A 19,395-nucleotide genomic window follows, 5' to 3' on the forward strand; every position below is an offset into this window, starting at 1 on the left:
AATATGTATAGAGTATAAGAGCAAGTGTAAGGTATCCTAATTTACCCTGAGAAACCAATAAAGTATGTCTGATTACTTGACAGGTAAAGCCTAATCGTATCTGTGAAATAATGCAACTGAGCCATTTTCAAATTTAAACAGCAGTTTATTAAAGGGAAATGTGCACAGAAATTTCACGGGGTGCCAATATTATGTTCTTCAAGCTCAACTACAGATAGTGTTGAACATATAGGCCTACTTTATAGCTAATCATTTACAGAACTTCGTCTCCACATCAAAAACTTCAAACCAGCAACTGTCAAATCACAGTGGTATGCTTATTCAATTTGACAAGAGTAAAACTGTCTGTACCAGTAATAACATTCATTTGTCTCCATGGTCGAGTCAAAACGGGGGTTAAATGACAGGAATTCATTATAAAAGGCATTGTTTAAGTGCTATTATGAAAAGACCACGGTAAGTCATTTGAATGTCTGATTATAACAAGAAATGACACTGGGATGAAACATACACTGTACATCAAAATCCATGTAAAAAGTACAACAGAATTTAAAATGTTGCCCACTCATGTCATCTAACAGTAATGCATATTTTTTTGAGTAATATGAAACACTGATTGAACAGCAGGAGTAAAATACTTTTGACAGAAGTAAACTGAGTGTGTTTTGCTGCATAGCTATCACTGTATATTGCAGAGTAACAACCATGTTGCGCACATTAACTGTCCTGGGAGAAACACACAGTCGTACACGTGAATATAAATTACTAAGTGAGTCACAAGGCACTGTCTACTGACCAGTAACCATGGTTACAGCGCTCATCTTGCTGACAATGATGTTTCAACTGGACGTCCTTGGCTCTGATGCCTTTAAAGCTGCTAGTGCAAAGATGAAAGCACTTCATAGTAGCATCCTGTAGGCTACTATACAACTCATTAAACAAATTACTGTTAAAGTTAAATACAGCATTTACCTGTAACACTGCGGATGGACTTTACATTTTGTGAAAGGTGACGCAACAGGATACTGAGTAAATACAAGTGGAGCAACATCTTTACAAGGTGCCAAACCCTCAGCAAGGACAGTGACACTGTCAACTGTTTGGAGCGGGATCGGCCTAAGGACAGCGTGATCTACAGCACGTTAAAATGTGATTAAGAGCTTTAACTACTACATGCGCACTATATAGTAGGAATTAAAAGTAAATCTCTCAACTAAGTCATCAAATGTAGCCACTAATTCAAATAATATTAAAAGTGAATATAGAGAAGTAGAAGTGGCATAATAACTTTTTTTTGCATTTAACAAGCCTCACAAAACTGAGCTTAAGGAGCCTTTTTGAATGATACAAAGAATCAAGAAAAGAAACAAAATATGATGTTATTAGAATAGCTGTAATAATGGCTGAATACCACAAGATACCACAGAGGGTAAAGCTAACACGTGTCTCGGAAAACAGCAAAGCTCACACATATCCGAGCCCAGAGCATTTCAACAGAAAAAAAGGAATCTTCTAATGAAAGGCCCAGTGTGTAGGATTTAGTGGCATCTAACAGTGAGGTTGAAAATTGCAACAAAGTAAAATTTCTCCTGTGCACCAAGCATGCAGGAGAACTACGGTACCCAATGCAAAACCACAAAAACACATATGACCCCATTTAGAGCCAGTGTTTGGTTTGTTTATTCTGGGCTGCTGTAGAAACAACATAGCTTTCTCTGTAGAAGAGGACCTGCTCCATATGTCGATATAAACATCTCATTCTAGCTCAGTTCTTAGTCTCAGGTGATGATAAACCAGCGAAAACATGGTTCTGAATATTTTATTCAATTTCTGCCAATATATCACCCTAAATCCTACATACAGGTCGTTCAACACAAGAACACAGTCCCGTGACAACTAACACTAAACTCAGTGTTTCATTTCAAGAAATACCATCATGAGATCGGCTGATCAGAGGCTGTCGCATATACAGCATAACCATACTGAACGTAACACTGTTTCGCATGTAGTCTGTGACATGTGTCAGCTTTACACAGAATAGCTGCAGTAGTTAATTAACTCTGGACAGGTGATATAGAGTATCAAAATCTTTAAACCTGTTTTACACCAAATAATCATTTCATGAGAATGACAGTGAGACTGGACGAGGACTCTGAGGTCAGACAGCACTGATCTGATAAAAAGATATTTACAAATAATTTGATATATTTGAATGCCCTGAGGTGCAGATACTATTCTTTGCAGACACCCAAACCCCATAAAAGGACAAATCTTTTCACAAAAATAAATGTCAAGGTCTATTCTTAAATTTGATGTAGTCTGAAAGTATTTAAGTTCCTTTTTTTCGTCCAGATTTGATGAAGGTTAGTAATGTAGACGATACTGCAGAAAACATTGTTTCTGTATGTTGTGGATGGAATGTATGAAGTAAGCGAACACTGTCACATGGAAGCAGAAGGAAGCTTTAAAGGTGCATTAAGTGATTTTTTTTATCATTGGGGGCAGAAACAAACTCACGGAAACACAACCATGATTATCACGATGTTATGGCTCATTTGTCGGCAAATAATTGCCAACTTAAACATCTAGCAGACACACGGCGACAACCAGCTGGAGTCAAACTTCGGGTGACCGGAAAAATTTAAGCTGATTTTTGTTCAACTACTCCTGAGAAAAAAACATTTGGAGCTTGGCTTTCTTCAACAGCTGGGAGTTTACATGAGCTTTTTTTTGGTTTTATGTAAGGCTTGTCAAAGCTTTTTTTTTCTGTAAATGGCTGCCAGCAGTTTCATACGAGAGGGTGATGAGAGAGACACAACAAAGAGCAAAAATGGTAAAAAGCTCAGTGAGCTTTAGTTTTATAGGTTTGGAATTTTAAGCAATAACTGGAGGAATTTAATACGTTTATATCAAAAGTATCACTAGATGCAATTTTAGCTGATTTCACAACAAACCGTCAGCATTTCACAACAACTGTAACCCTTCAGTGTCACAGCCATTTGGCACAATATATTGATACATTATTCAATATCTATCAGAAGTCTAAAATAACCCAGGAGCCAGCAGGTATAGAAACAGATGCACTAGAGAATAAAAATCTCACTAAACAGCAGATATAAGTGCTGTGGTTACACTGACTTTTCACAGCCAGCTGGGTGCCATGTGCAGTTCTGTAGGAAGCAGCAAGTGAAGCAAAACTTGCTGTGGTCAGTAAAATACAACTAAATATAAGCTGTGCATCCTGTGAAGAGTATAAAATACAATATACATAAATTCTGATTTTGTCTGAGGGATGGGTGATGTTTGGTAGCGTTCACATTTAGGTGTGCTGAGTTGTGACTCCCTTGCAGACTAATACCTGTGAATACCAACAACAAAAATATTCATGAAATACTCAAATGCAAAATGTTAATAGCAAATTGCCACATTTATTTTATACTTTTAGAAAAACTGTACCTGTAGTAGTTGGGTTTAAAAGGGCCGTTCTTATTCAGGCCCAGATATTTTGCCTGCTCATCAGAAAGCTCTGTCAGGTGGGCATCGAACGTGGTCAGATGCAGACTGGCGACATATTCGTCTGAAATACACAGATACGGTTTAGTGAGAAAGAAAAACACGTAGTCGGAAAAATTTAAATGCAAGGCAGACTGAGGAATAGATTGATTCAGTCCACTGCTACAGCGCAGCCGTGAGTAATGATGCTTGTAAGCCTTGAACACTTAAACACTGCAGGTCAAGGTTAAGTATCCATATATCCTCCTCACCCATCTTCTTGGGAAGCAAGTAAACATCCTGCTTGTATCGTCCCTCAGGAGCGTTGTACAACTCTATGAGGGCCAGGGCCTGAAAGCAAACATGAATTCATAATACTGCTGAAAATGTTTGTGGTGGATTGAATATAGAGCAAAAACAGGAAACCATGAGCTTATTGATTACAAGTCAATAATAATAGATCTGTGTAGAGGAACAGCATGTTGTTGCTGTAGTGTATTGTATGCAGGAATCTATATTATCTTATTGAAAAACCTACACACACTACAGTCTGCAGAGGACGGCAGCTATAACCACTGTGTGTCTTTAGCTGCTGTTTAGCTTAACGCAGACTATCTGGCTTTATCAACATATTACCTGAGTGGTGGCTGTGATGGACAAGACAAAGGTAGGGACAGTGGAGCAGCTGAGGTTAAGGAGACGTCCCTGTGGAAGAAAACAACATGCTGTCAGGGACAAAGGATTTTAAAAAGCAATCATGGCTAAACATCGCTGCTCCAGCATTATTGAATATTCTTGCTGTGATCTTCACAAGCCGGAAATTTTAGAGTGATCCGTCACTCAGTGTAAGAGACTTCATCAGTCTGTAGTGGGTGTTATGGTCCTTAAAACTTTTTTTTACAAATTGACTGTTTTTTATCAGTGCCATCTAATTAATTAAAGTAAAAACGGACTACTGTGGTATTATTGTTGGAGACAATAGACAACCAGATTTCTTTCCATTTTCCTCAGAGCCAAGCAACAATAAACAATGTAGGACACCACGCATTTTGTTTACCATAGTTACTTCGGTTGCTCCGCCGTCCACATTTCCTTTATTGGGGATAGTAACTGCAAAGAACTTACACTGATACTCCTTGTCAACTGGGGATATCTATTGATAGTGAACGGGGAAAACAAAAGCGCAATCCTCTTCATGTTTTAGTTGTGCAATGGTCGACACAAGTCTTTTGCACCATAATTCGAGCCTCCATTTTCCCAGGAGATGGTACCCAGTGGCAGAATTGCATGGTTAAGGAATATAAGGAACCAATCTAAACATAGCTAGTGTCATTATTCTAAAATCATTACATTGTGCAACCAACATAACAAGTTAAAGTATAAAACTTCTCTATTCTCTTACCTCAGCCAAGAGGATGACCCTCTTCCCATCAGGCCAAATGACGTGATCCACCTGAGAGCGCACTCTCTCCCAGGTCAGCTCAGGGGTCCGAAGACTTGCCTGGAAGAGACGATAATATCAGTCACCCTCACATTTTTTATGATAGCTCAAAATATTCTAAATGATCTTGCTCTTAGGACACTTAGGTTTGTAAAAACTGTCGAAATATATACTAGCGCAGTGCCCGTTAAAACTTGCTTGTTTGAAACAGGCCGAACACTTGACCTCAGGTATTGCTGCTTGCAGCTTTCTTTAAAGCCACTCATCCAAACAACAAAAAGGCAATTATTTCACAAGTGCATTTATCCTCCATGTGCAGTTGTTGTACATATTTGTTTATATATATATATATATATATGTGTGTGTGTGTGTGTGTGTGTGTGTGTGTATATATACTGTGTGTGTGTGTGTGTGTGTGTGTGTGTGTGTATGTGTGTATTTCTAGACTGTTGAGTTGGTGGCACCTTGTAACTTTCTGTTACTATTTTTGCACCTTGTTTTCTTATTATTATTCTTATTTTTATATTTGTAATGGTTTTTTACTATTATATTGTTTTTTCTCCTTATCCTGCATCTCATAGTTGCTATAACAGTGCAAACGTCCCACTGTGGGACTACTAAAGGATCATCTCATCTTATCTAACTCCACACTCAACACTGCACTTGCTTGCGTCCTGATCAATATACTAGCTAAGACATAGTTGCGTCCCCTTGCATTGCTGGAGATGTAAGCGCTTAAGTCATTTGCTTGCTATTTTGGACAAGACTTTCATATCATTTCAGGGAACAAAAGCCTTCCTTCAAAAAGTTGCATCACTGATTCTTGAAATGTTTTGAGTTTGCTAGTTTCACTTCTCGAGAGCGAGCTGTGACACAGTTTGCACATAACGCAATACTATGTCCCTTAGATCTCAAGAGCTTGCACTTGACACTACACTTCTCTTGGCACTAAGTTGTACACGCGACAAGTGTGAAGTCTATTGGATAAATAGTTGTCGAGAAAATCGACAGGAAGACATATGGACGGAGACTCCTTGCATTTTAGTTAGATCGGCCCAGTCTGTAAGACAGATTTTAACTTTGGATTCTTCAAGCACAATTTACCACATCAATCTCAGTATTGGAGTGTCCCATGTTGCAGACAATTGAGCCATTTTTCATTCGGTCCAGCTGGTCTCTGGTCACCACATTCTTGTTCCCTTCAGAAAGACACACCCTTTAATCAGCGTACATCGTCTGCCAGACATGTAATTAGCTCAAAGCCCTTTGGAATAGTGCAAAGAACCAGGAACATAAAGGTGTTTATTATGTCTGACAGGTGTAGAGTGACAGGCTTTAAAATGCAGGCATTACCAGTGCATGTGATGATGATATCAACATGGCGAATGACCTCATTCAGCTTGACCACCCTGAATCCGTCCATGCTGTTAAAGCAAGAAGAGGTTCAGCATTCATAATCTTTTGATGAGAAACTCATTTCAGCTGTTGTGTTACTGTCATGTGTTTTAGTCAAGCTAAACATTAGTCATCTCTGTGTGTTTGTTTAATAATTAACAAAGTTAACCCGCCATGCAATATAATCCATACTGCAGACTGTCCTAGTCTTATATGTTTGACATTTAACACATCATCATCCTGGTTCATGTTTTCCTCACCAGGCCTGCAGGGCACAGATGGGATCAATCTCTGTAACATAGACAATGGCTCCCAGAGCTTTCAGAGCAGCACAACAACCTTTTCCAACCTGCAAACACACGATGGAGTACTGTGTGACCAACAGAGTTACACATGTCAATTATTACTGTGACCTTAATAAAGAAACAACACTCACTTATTATTATTTAAACACAAACTATGTCAGAACAAAACTATCACAGCTATAGGTATTAAACAAAGTCTACTAATCTCAGTGTCCTACAGACTTTAATTCCTGATCATCTTCTACACTCAGTCAGTCACTATTAATGTTGTCCAATAAAATGTGGTGACAGCTGTGTGTTATGAGTCTACGGCCTGGGCCCTCTCGGGTTTTAGCATTGCTATGTATCATCATGAATGTTTTCACAGCTATATGATGAAGATCGATGTGGCATGTTAATATTAAAGGAGGTTTCTCACCTCACCGTACCCACATACGACCACCTGCTTGCCTCCAAACATGACATCTGTGGTTCTCTTCAAGCTGGAAAGTTTGAGGCATAAAATTAGCACTTTTATGTGGAAGTGAGAAACTGCCAGTCTGTAACTGTGCAACTCCAAAATCTGGCAACTTTATACTGGTATACAGTAAAAGTTCTGTGGCAATGTACATTACTACAGTTCTGGATAGTCTGTCTGAAGAAAAGTTCTTTACAAAACAGATCATTATTTTCCTTTAATATCCCAGTTGAACATTTAGGGTGCTCCTCTGCCGCTGTACAATCTCCTAATGTCCGATGTAGATTGGATTCATACTCTGCTCAGCATAAGAGCTGGGAATTCTAGGTAGTGAGTCGAAATCCACTGATTTGCCCCCAGTGATCATGTCTCATTCAACTGGGGACTGTAACTGCCAACGAGAAACTGCCCCTCAGTCTCACTTAGGGTTGCAACTAATGACTACTTTCAGAGTTGAATAATCTGTCAACTATTTTATCAATGAATTGATTAATTGTTTGGTGTATAAAATGTAGAAAATAGTGGAAAAATGTAGATCAGTGTTTCACAAAGCCCAAGAGTATTCACATTTAAGAAGCTGGAACTGGAGAATTTTGACTTTTTTTTTTTCTTAAAAAATTTTCTCGATTCCTTTTTTCAATTATCAAAGTATTTGGACAATAATTTAATAGTGCACAACCAATTTAGTGTTTTAGTCTAAATACCCAGGTGAAGAATTGTGCTCTAAAATGGAGGAAACACATGGACTTTGTAAATGGTCAATAATGGAGGGCATAAGCTTTTCTTTTCTTTTGTTTATTGGGAATGGGTTAATTATTATTATTCTAATTATTAGTTATTTACCCATTTTTCTTTTTTGATTTGTGATTATACAATTTATTGCTTTCCTAATTTCTTGTATTGTTTGTATTAGTTTTGAACGGTTTGCAATAAAATTATCAATCAACAGTTAGCCATAAAAAATCATTTCCCGGTGCAATAAATCTAAAGGTCTGATGATGCCAACATTTAGTGTCATAACTCATAATGGAACAACTGACACAGGACATCAGTGAAGCTTGCAGATAATTAATCAGAGGGAACAACAATAAATCATAAGTGGTGAGAAAGCTGCGACTCCATAAAGAGATATGCAGACATTGTTAAAGCGCACAGGACTATTTATATGCTGCAATATTGATATTTGACAGGAGTGTAATAAATAAAATAGCTGTCTTCTTGGGCTGCACAGCAGAAGAGCATAACAAGGACAACAGCTTTTTAAAAAGCGACTGAGGTGATAATATGTGAACCTGATCTTTATAGAGCAGGTGTTCTGTGATGGCAGCAATGTTTCCTGACTTTTATATCCCTCCAGTGTTACGGTAAACAAAGGTCTTACTGTTGGACGTGGCAGCGGATGGCATACTCAGGAGTGAAAGAAAAGTGATGTGACTTTTTCTTTGTGCAGCTGAACTCGACTATGAGTCACCAATTTTAATTATTTGCATATTTAAAGAATTTGCTGTAATGACATAATGGAGTTATTGCTGTGAAATGATGAGATTTTCTCGACAACGACTTGAATAGGTGTATTATAATCTAGCTTGTTTTTACCTTCTTTGGATGTTGTATTTCTTTTAAATTTTAGAAGTCACTGTAAAGCTTTACCATAAACAAACTGTGTAGTGTTTCCACATCAGTTCAACTGTTTTTATTCAGCCTTCCAACAACCAAATTCCCCGACTCAGGCTCACTCACCCGTCCAGGATCGACTCTCTGCAGCAGTACAGGTTGTCAAACTTCTGCTTTGTCACCGAGTCATTTACATTCATAGCCGGTACACACAGTTTTCCAGCCTTAGACAGCTGATACAACCTAGAGAGAGACAAGAGTAAAGCAGAAAACTTTCACATCATGTTGCTGCATGCTGCTGTGGGTGTGTCACCAAGTATTTTATATGAAGTATATATCTATTCAGCAGTAAATCACCTGTGAACCCCAGTGACACTCTCCTCTACAATGCCCCTGATCTTCTTGAATACATTGGGGTATTTCTTGTACATCCAGTGTGTCAAGTCTCCCCCATCATCAAGAATCTAAATAGATAAGAGAAAGATTATTATATTATCCGTATAAATAGTTATTTAGTAAAATAATGTGAAAAAATGGCTGCTCCTCTGATGTTTATAATGGATGTTAGATACATTGCTTTCTCACATATTACAGTCTTCACAAACTGCCCGACTCTAAGGTGGAAATAGAAACGTTTCCACATACCATGTTTGGCTGCCAACCCTCAGTGTTGACACAGCGGTCGATACACCACCAGAAATCATCCTCTGACTCCCCTTTCCAGGCAAACACTGCTACACCTGAAACACAACAGACTGGCAATGTCTTGAAGAATCTTACAATGAAAATCCTGTGTTTACCTATGACCATGGATGGATTACTGAACAGGCCTACGGGGACCAGGGGCCCCGTCAGGCCTTTACGTGTAAATTGTCACTCGATGAGACGTGACAACCAGAAAAAGACTCAAAATGGCCACAAAGAAACATTAAACAACTACAAAAAATACAAAAGACCAGAAAGAGACACAAAATGACTACAAAGGGATGCAAAACAGCAGTGAAGAGATACAAAGCTACTCATGACAACTAAAAATGAGGAGGAAAACACCCTTAAAAGAGGAAAAAAAATCACTACAGTGACTTAAAGCAACAAAGAGCTGCAAAATGGACAAAAGGAGACACAAAACAACTACAAATAGATGCAATACACATGGGGGGCAACCACAAAGACACACAAAACCATGATAAAGAGACACAAAACAACAACAAAAAGATGCTAAACAACTATAACATCCATGTGCTGCTCTTGTATAGACAAGGTGCTGGGGCCTAATGCATGTCTGAGTCCAGGGGCCCAAAACCCACACATGCCTATAAACTGCCATTAAAAAAAAACCAAACACTTTCTCCAGCTGCACATATGACAGTAAATGAGGAAAAAATAACTGTCACTGCATTGGTAAAGCATTTAGAAAAACTAACGAATCTGGTTCAAAATTCTTCACATACATATTCTTTACATATTTGTGTGATTTCATTAAGTACGGCTCCCAACAGACGAATGTGAATATCATCATTGGGTGTGAGAGCCATTTGGAAAGCTGCTCTGCAGTGGCAGACACTTTCTGTGTGCTCTGTAGTTTATTATAACGTATGTAACTTCTTCCACGTAAAACAGCTCAGCGTATAGTAGACTTTGCACAGCAATAACTTACTACGCAGTAGACACAAACTCAACTGCCCCAAAAATGCATGATCTCCACTGAGCCACTCCTAAATCTGTTGTAACCCCCTGAGCTTGTCAGATCGTGAAAGGTCTACTGTGGAAATTTAGTACATACTCAAACCATCACATAGCAACCACAGATAAAAGGCTGAAGTAGTGCTGTTCATTCACTAAATGGCAAATCTTATGTGTTCCCATTATCTCTGCAGGGATGATTTTTCAAGAGTTTATTAAACATTTCCAAACAGTATCCCTGGATCGAAAAGACATGAGATGCTCACGTGGCAAAAAACACCTCTGCTCATGAGAAAGCAGGTTGTGCTAATCATATGATCTGTTATAAACATTTTATGGTTTTTAATCAAGTGCTATTGAAACATGTAGGATTTCCACACCTCAGTGTTGGCAAAGGTCAGTGTCCATTGACTGTACCAACCTCACCAGCTCTGACTGCACCTTCTCTACTGCTTACCGCTCTCTGACAGAGCTGCCGCCACTTCGTTCTGTGTGGAGTAAATGTTACATGCAGTCCAGCGGCACTGAGCTCCGAGAGCCACCAGAGTCTCGATCAGTACCTGAAAACACAGAAAGAAGCGCACGAAAACCACCTTTATGGGTCAAGTCTGTGTATACCAGAGATAAAACGTAACGAAAATTTCATATCATGACCAAAATCATCATGCTTATCAGTACTACTGCGGTATTAAATGATCAGTACTGATACACACAAGAATTTCACCAAAAGCTCAAGTGTACACACACACACACACATATATATATATAAAATAAAAAATAAAAATAAAATATACAAAGAAATAAATAATGAATAGAGGAGCACATGGAGAGGATTACTATATACAGTATGTATATGTTTACATGTCTACACACTGTTTGAAAAGCATTTAGGATTAATATTGACAGATGGTATAAAAATGGTGCTTTCAGAACAGTAAAATTATAATCTATGATGTGAGCAGTGGATGTTTTGGTGTTACAGGGTTTTCAGCTATTCACCTGTCACTAACACTCAGCAAATCAATTATTCTAAGTGCATTATTCAATACACTTAATAATATTACAATAAGCCAGGTCTGTATTATGGTTGCCACATTCTGATCGCCCCGTTGCACATTTTATTTGGCTCAGAGGGGTCAGCTGGATGTTGATGGCTGATGATTTTTCCATGAAACACAGCCAGCTGACAACTCCACTGCACTTTATTCATTCAAGACTCGTGTCATATAAGAGTTGGCAGGGGGATTCTTAAAAAGTCCTATTTTCTAGACAGTAAGTGGTGCAGAAACGGTGAATGAAATTGACCTAAAACCCAATCTAGATTAGGAAGCACCATCACATGGCAGCCTCTGCTTGAAGCTCAAAGTCAGAGAGAAATCTTACTGCAGTCTGGGCAGTGATGTGAGTGCAGCCCACAATTTTGGCACCAGCCAATGGTTTCTCACTCTGCGCTCTCTTCCTGAGTGAGATCAGTGCCGACATGTCTGAAAAACGAGAACATTTAAAAAAAAAAAAAAAAAAAGGGATGAGTGCGAAAGAGAGCAGATGATGCAAAAGAATCTCACAAAACTCAAATCCTATACCCACTCTCAATTTTAGAAAATGTATCTGGATAAAAGAACGAAAAGAAAATACAATTCTTTTTTTATTTTTTTATTAGAAACACTTACTTAAATTGTTCCTTTGTCTAAATGTGTGGTAATGTAGTGTACTTTGTAGTCAGGTCTATTTCTTTAATTAGATTAAATAAAATCAGTCAAATCAGAAAATCTAATGGGATACTTACAAAAAAGTGGTTACTAATCAATAAAAAAGCATTATATTTTATTAGACTTAAATGAGATATTTTCAAAAATCTGAATAATGTTTCAATAGCACATATAATGACAGAATAATTAGACAACATTCAAGAAAGAAAAAGAGGTGAAGTGACTTTGTCCCCGCTGTGTCGTACCTTGTTCTGCGATCTCAATCTCACGTCTGCCGAATTCTGCCTGTTTGATGCTCTTGACACAGAAGTCGCTGCTGCCTTTGGAGTTGACCTGAGTTTTGTCCCGTGGTGAAGTCTCATCGTCAGAGCTGTCCGTATAGGACGCAGCTGTTAAGTAAACAAGGTTGTCAAATAACTCACAATAATAAAGTCACCTGGGGAAAAGCTGGTTTAATGAATTTAGATCTCCATATTCACCATTTCTCTTTACCCCTCTAAAGTTCAGTTAACATATATAATAACACAGAAGTTTTTTTTTACTCAAGACATTTATAAAATCATGCAAAATATAACACTGCAGACACGTTGACCACGTTTATCTGTCTGTGTGTGCCTCTCACCGGAGCTGTAGCTGTCTGTGGATGACTGGGAGATGGAGCGGGACAGGGAGCGTCGGCCTGCCTTGGTGGGAAACCTGCTGAACTCCTGCTTGTCCTCCACAAACTGGATTTGCTGATTTAAATTTTAAAAACATCATGTCAAAGTCTGTACATTCAATACTTTCACAGATGGTTAAAAAACTGAAGCTTTTTTAAACAGATAAAAATATAGCCAGCTTTGAGCTATTTAAAAACCTTACATTATGGTTCAACAGCAGGCGTGATGTGTAGACTTTAAAACACAGCACAACCAGTCCTCATCTGAATAAAAATGGGAGTTGGACTGTTTTTGTTTTTATTTTTATCTTGTTGGGGTGTTGTTTATAGCCTTGACCAGATGTGGATGGAGTGGAATTAAGAAAGATGAAGTTCTCTGCTAAAAACAACACTTTGCCAACATGATAATCCCGGTAAGCTCATTTTGTTGTATTGCCAGAAATAGATCTGGTCTGGCTGCAGACCAACACTTATTGCACCATCAAGACTGGTGCCCCATGTGACTCGAGCTTGTGTAATGATTGTGGACATCCACTCAATGCACCATAGCCTTGATGTGATCCAAAAACTTCCACACAGATAAAATCACAGACAATGCTCTCAGGCTTGGAAGTCAGTTAATTAACAGTAATGTATTTCCACTCTGGCCGCTTAAACTCATTTTATTTTATTAGGTATTAGAAATTATTATTACCTTTGAAATGTATTATAATGATCTATTATAATGTTGCGGTATAACAGAAATTGGCATGCATGCATATATAAACCATAACTACTATTTAATTTCCACAGTTATTAGACTAGCCTAACCCAACCCAAATTAGACTCAGCTTGTTACACTTGATTATACTTCATTTTTCTGTTTATATATTTACATAGACAAGTCTTTCTGGGTTTAAATACTCATGGCAAATAAAATAATGAATGGATATGAAAGTAGCGCTCATCTTGCTGGCGGAGCCAATAAAACTTGACGCTGCAGAGGATACAATCATATCAGTGGTCTGAACGGAGATGAAGAGTTGAATGAAAATCCGGTAAAATACACTGCGTTTGTAGCTGGACAAAATAATCTCAAGATAAAGTTATGTGTGGCAAACATTAAAAACAGGTGCAGAGTCATTTTTCTGTTTTACTACTCCTGTAACATCATCCCCACACTTGCAGTTGCCATTTGTGTCAGCATACAGCATCTCTGTATCAGTTCAATAGAAACAGGAGCGTCTGTATTTTTGGATGGTATTGACAATACCATCAGCACCTTCAGCAATACTTCAATACTTTATGTTGTATATGTTAATAGTTGTCCAATTTAGGCCATATTTTTAAACCTATATTCTCATTTTCTATATATTTTTTGTGTTTTATATTTTAAATTCTGTTTAATGTTGCACTGAGTCTCTGTAACAAATGAATTTCATCTGTGTGTGGATCAATAAAAGCTATCTTATCTTATCTTATACAACACAATTCAATAATACCACCCAAGCATAGTGTATGTGTGTGCATGTGTGTGTGTGTGAGAGAGAGAAAGAGAGGAAGAAACTGGAGGTTTCTGTTGTGTGTATGTAGTTTTAAGCCGGGTCAGCTCAGTTTTTTTTCTCACAGCCGTGACCAGGATTTTTTTGTTGACAGGGAGTTTCCATGCATCCAAGCAATATGAGACGGTGAGAAAAAAATCTCGAGGGGCTGTAAGATTATCTCAAGTCAGGGCATGGGGACGTGAATGTGCTGATCTCTACACCTCAGCAGTTTCTGGGATGTTTTGTTTTTTTACTTGAGCGTGCTAGGTGAGACTGTTATCACTTTTTTTGGTCTCAGCAAAAACAAAAATAGCAGAGAGGTAAAAAGGATCGGAGCAAAATAATGTTAATAAATCAGCTTACAGACTTCAGTGACCCCAGCTTCACTCTCCTCCTCACTGAGTTAGAGTCAGTTCTTCATCCTGATGCGCTCAGTCGCTACTTTCTAGGTTTAGGCCTGGTACTGAAAAGCCTCCACATTCCAGTGGAAACAACGCGGCAACAAGGAACAATGTGAAGCTGTTCTCTTGAGATTAAGGTGACAAGACACCACATATTTCTTGGACTGGATGGTTTGGGTTACAGAGCCCCAAAAAGCCTGACTGATATTAACTGCTTCTCTCAGCTGTGATTACTGAAGAAAGGGCCATGTTAAAGCTTTAATGTACTTGCTGCATTATAAAGTGCTTCTTATAGACTCCAGGACTTTTGCCAAGCGACAGTGGTGAGGTGATGATTGGGTCGAATGCATCGGCTGGATGTACTCCAGATTTTATGTTATGCTGTCACTTGATGTGCATTACTTTATATGAACTGATTTAAGTATTCGTTTCACACATTTTTACTAAAAGCTATATATAACTGTATTTTATTTCATGTATCCGATGTTTGAGTTGGTGTGCGTTTTATGTTTCACTTAGCTGAAAGAGAAAGTTGACTAATCTCAAACCTCATTTCCATGCATAATAATTTGTAAGATTGCAACTTAACTGAACCATCAAAGCCTAAATATTAACCACATGGCATAAACATTAACTAAACACTTGTAACATAACACCCTCTAAACATAAGCTGACCATTTCAAACTAAATGTTTTCCACTGGGCTTTGACCCTGGATCACCGAGGGCATACGCAACATGGGCACAGCAAACACTCCTCTACCCTTTTTCTAAAATGGGCCGCAGCTACTTTTGACCTCACATGACAGATTTATAAACATTGCCACAAATAAAATAGCATTTACAGTCGCTGTCTCATGTTCATCGTGGACATGCTTGCTTTTAGTTTTTCCATCATGTCTAGGATTTAAGTTTGGGGAAATAGTTGTTAAATATTGTGATTCTATAAGGATAACACCAAATATTATGTGAATTATGTTAAATCTATTAACAATCTATCGGCACTGGAAGATACCCTTTATAACTCACCCCTTGTGTATCCAAAAAGCACACATCTACCCAGATTTAAACAGCTTTACATCCTTCAAGCAAACTAAAGAAAATCACAAACTGTTCTATTTTTAAAACCACAAAATTGCAAGCTAATGATTGCAGAAAGAGAATGAGGATGTGAAACAAATCATCCTCATTCCAAAAGGCTGCCCGGCTGGTAAATCCAAAGTGTTGAAACTTTGCATTTGACAGTCTCCTGGTCACAGTTGAGTTATATGTTACGTGTTTGCACAATGTAAAAAGACAAAAGTGTGTGTTTGTCCAAAACTGGTATTCACTTGTTTTCACCAATTTAAATGAGGTGTGCAAATATTTTTCACTCTAAAGTCCAAGAGTTCACGATGCAGCTCTTCCTTGTTCCTTAAAAGTGTCAGTTAACACTCTTCTTTTGTAAGTGCTACATGGAGCAAATCACTCAGTTGCTTCCTTGAGCTGGATGTGGTAAGGAAGTCGAGCAATTTACGTGAAATTTTCCCTGTGAAGGACGAGCAAAAAAGAGAAAAAGACCAGGTCTTTGAGAAGCAATTTTGACTTCGGTCATGGAAACAATCAACGATTAATTTCCAGGTTCTTTTAATTCATGTCTTATCTATTTTATTTCATTTTATTTCTGGTTTGATTGGTTTTATTGTTTTTTTGTTATTGTTGTCGTTTTTGGTTTTTCTTTGTATTATTTTATGTTGACATTATGCATCCTGCATCTTGCATTATTTGTGCTCTGGTTTTAATTTGATCCTAACGCTGTCCTAGTTTCCTCTCGTTTGTGTTCAATTGAATTGTTTGGCTTTCTGTTGTTGTATCGCTGCCTGTGTATCACATTTCTGCTTTGTTTTGTCTGTCAAAGCATTTTGTAAACTATTTTTAAAGGTGCTATACAAATAAAGTTATTAAAAGTAAAGTAATTAAATCTTGTTGGTAAACACCTTGTTACCAATAAAATATAATATATTATTCTATGTTGCAATTTTTGTAACCCCCAACACTGCATTTTAACATTGTGTCAACAAATATATAACGTTAGCCAAATGCACAACATGATTTTGATTACATATCACAAATTAAAATAAATAAATAAATGGCAAATGGCTTCATTGGTGCAGCAACAGTTGTCTTAAGGAACTGGAAAAACATGGGTGCATGCATGTGCAAGTGTTTGTGTTGTTGAAGACTGTCTTTCTGTTCTTGTTTTGTTGGTTGTCTTATAAGTCATGAGTTTTTGTGTCGAATGTCTAATTGAAAGGTTAAATTAATTTTTTTTTTAAATGACAAAAAAAAAAATCTTTGCATACAATGAAACATATATATTTATGTCTGAGACCTTAACCTGTCACTTTTCCCCTGCTTATAATAATCTAATATAAATTATGCTTGAGAAAAGTGTGCAAACCAACCCCGGTCTCCCCTCCTCAGCAGTCTGAGGGGAGGTAACTTCAGTGCATGACTTCTCTGAACCCAGCTGACCCCTTCATCCCAAATCATGACCAAAGACAGATCAGGTTCACTAGCTTTGATGATATTTTGCCAGACTAAAGTCGGTGTATGTACTTCCCAGCTTGTGTCTTGGCTGCTCAGTCTTACCTTTTTAACTGGTTTGTGGGTGGGCACAGCGCTGAAGGCGGACGACAGCTCCCCCATGTTCATTTCGCTGTTCTTGCTCACGGTCATGGCAGAGTACTTCTCCGCTACGTTTTCGCTCTCCTTCACCTCCTTACTCGCCTGTTTCAGCTCCAGCTTCGCCTCCCCGACCGGATCCGACATGTTGACCGTTGAGTCCCAACGTCAGAGAGGCTAACGTTAATGATATCCTCGCGTGCTAGCTAACTACTCTGCAACAACGAGCCGGAAGAGAGGCTGTCAGACCACGTACATGTAACAAGAGAAAGTCAAAACAACAGCGGAGCGACTGAATGTGCGTCTTCCGCTTTGATTCAGCGCTGACAGAAGTCGTTATGTTGTCAGTTGTGTTGCGTAGTGTGCAGCCGTGTTGGGTCTCTGCGGGCTCAGCTGTCACCTGGCTGAGTAACTTTGTGGGCGGTTACAACAGACTGAGGGGGCGTGACATGTAGACTGCTGCGTTCACTGACAGTGGAACAACAGACACTGCAATAAATCACAACAGCGTAATGCAGTGTCTGATTACATTCTGATGTACATTTAGAAACGATAGATAGATAGATAGATAGATAGATAGATAGATAGAAACTTTATTGATTCTAAGGGAAGTTACTTTATACGCCAGCTACATTCACAATCACACACGACAAGAGATAATAAATACCAATCTACACCTCATTCGATAAAGCAATAAAAACTAGGCTATACCTTATGTATAAAGACAGTGTGTAGTGTGCAATGTGGCTCTTGTTTAATGTGGCTTCTCTAACGTTATAACAAGTAAATAGGCCTACATAGGTAAGTATTTAAGTATACAGTAGCTTCCCAAAAAATATAAGATATAGAAATACAAAATTTAAAAAGTATTATGCTTTGTATGTGTGTGTGTGCAAGCATTCGTGCCTGTGTATATCTATATATCTATACATATATAAATACATACATACATACTGTATATATTTTGCTCTAGCACACCTAGCACTGTCTGTTGAATAATGTGATCAGTTATGAAAACAGTTGAACAAATGTAACTTTGTTATAACTTTTTTCACTTGCAGTCATTACAGGAAATATTTCAAGTGTACAGTCTGTGCTCATTTGCATATTATGCTGTTTTGGCAGTCAGTACAGTACTTCCTGCCTTGTACCAACAGGAAATGTATATCAAGGGATTGAGATCTTGATAAACTTTATTGTCCCCTGAGGGAAATTTGTTTTGGGCTACAGTGCTACACAAAGCTGAAATCACAAGCTATACTATACAGACAAACAATGCAGCATGGTGAGACACACTGAAAAAGAAAAGAGAGTCTACACTGATAGCACTAACAAAAATGAGGAAGGAAAGCTACATGGCCTTCGTGTATTGTACCTACTCTAAAATACTGCACCAGCATCTGTGATCACAATAATAATGCACCTAACAAGGCTCCTCAACCCCTGCACTAGGATTTGTCTCTAAATGCAGCTAAAGCTGAGTGATTGACTGCTTATGCCGTTGGAGTGGTAATGTCCACTGTACACTGAAAGGAAATTTGGGGTTCCAAATTGGGTTCTGATTGGGTTTGGGGTTGGGTTTGGGACTGGGACAGGGGTACAGTCAAAGCAGTCAGTTCCCAGTGGTTCTGAATGCAACATTAAGCTCACAGGAAACCTCATTCACCACGCATGCTCCCCTTTACGCTTCAGGTTGCAAAAAAAAAAACCTCTATTACTCTCACACCATGGTGTGGCTGTGGAAGTAAACAAGATTTTGTTTTAGCATTTGCACATATATGAAAATAATAGCTGTTACACAATCCTGTCTGACACACCCAGTTATCATTATAGCCTATTTACTCTGTTTTAGTCTACCTCAAATCTGCAATTTAAGAATCAGTTAATTACACACTGCATTGATAAGATGCAACATCTGTATTAATGAATGATGAATACCCTTGTTTCAATGTAATTCATACACAGTTGTCACTCAATGGACTTTTTAATCTCTGCTCATCCTCTGACCCTCAAAAGTCTCTCTGCAGACCTTCAAGAACATTATCTGGTGTGCCA

The 19,395-nt window shown here is 38.2% G+C and overlaps 1 protein-coding gene across 1 annotated transcript; it reads right to left on the bottom strand.

The window, feature by feature from the left end:
- Positions 1-124: 124 nt before the first annotated feature.
- On the bottom strand, positions 125-17,741 carry LOC121956352 (S-adenosylhomocysteine hydrolase-like protein 1). The gene is made up of 17 exons (XM_042504523.1): positions 17,308-17,741; positions 12,719-12,830; positions 12,342-12,485; positions 11,771-11,871; positions 10,845-10,947; positions 9,350-9,444; positions 9,062-9,168; positions 8,831-8,947; positions 7,052-7,115; positions 6,589-6,677; positions 6,287-6,357; positions 6,038-6,132; positions 4,895-4,993; positions 4,129-4,197; positions 3,765-3,843; positions 3,457-3,577; positions 125-3,358 (listed from the first exon to the last, which is right to left on the bottom strand). The coding sequence occupies exons 1-17, from the start codon at positions 17,485-17,487 to the stop codon at positions 3,352-3,354; spliced, it is 1,653 nt and encodes a 550-aa protein (XP_042360457.1). The 5' UTR covers positions 17,488-17,741; the 3' UTR covers positions 125-3,351.
- Positions 17,742-19,395: the final 1,654 nt, after the last annotated feature.

Source organism: Plectropomus leopardus, chromosome 2 (genome assembly GCF_008729295.1).
Source record: "Plectropomus leopardus isolate mb chromosome 2, YSFRI_Pleo_2.0, whole genome shotgun sequence".
NCBI lineage: Eukaryota > Metazoa > Chordata > Actinopteri > Perciformes > Serranidae > Plectropomus > Plectropomus leopardus.

What these genes read in the sequence shown, in the direction of transcription:
- LOC121956352 (XM_042504523.1), bottom strand. Translation starts at nt 17,487, where the DNA reads ATGTCGGATCCGGTCGGGGAGGCGAAGCTGGAGCTGAAACAGGCGAGT. An exon ending in GATTGAGATCGCAGAACAAG is followed by an intron (nt 11,872 to 12,341) that starts GTACGACACAGC and finishes CTCGTTTTTCAG; the next exon opens with ACATGTCGGCACTGATCTCA. An exon ending in AGTGTCACTGGGGTTCACAG is followed by an intron (nt 8,948 to 9,061) that starts GTGATTTACTGC and finishes GTCTCTCTCTAG; the next exon opens with GTTGTATCAGCTGTCTAAGG.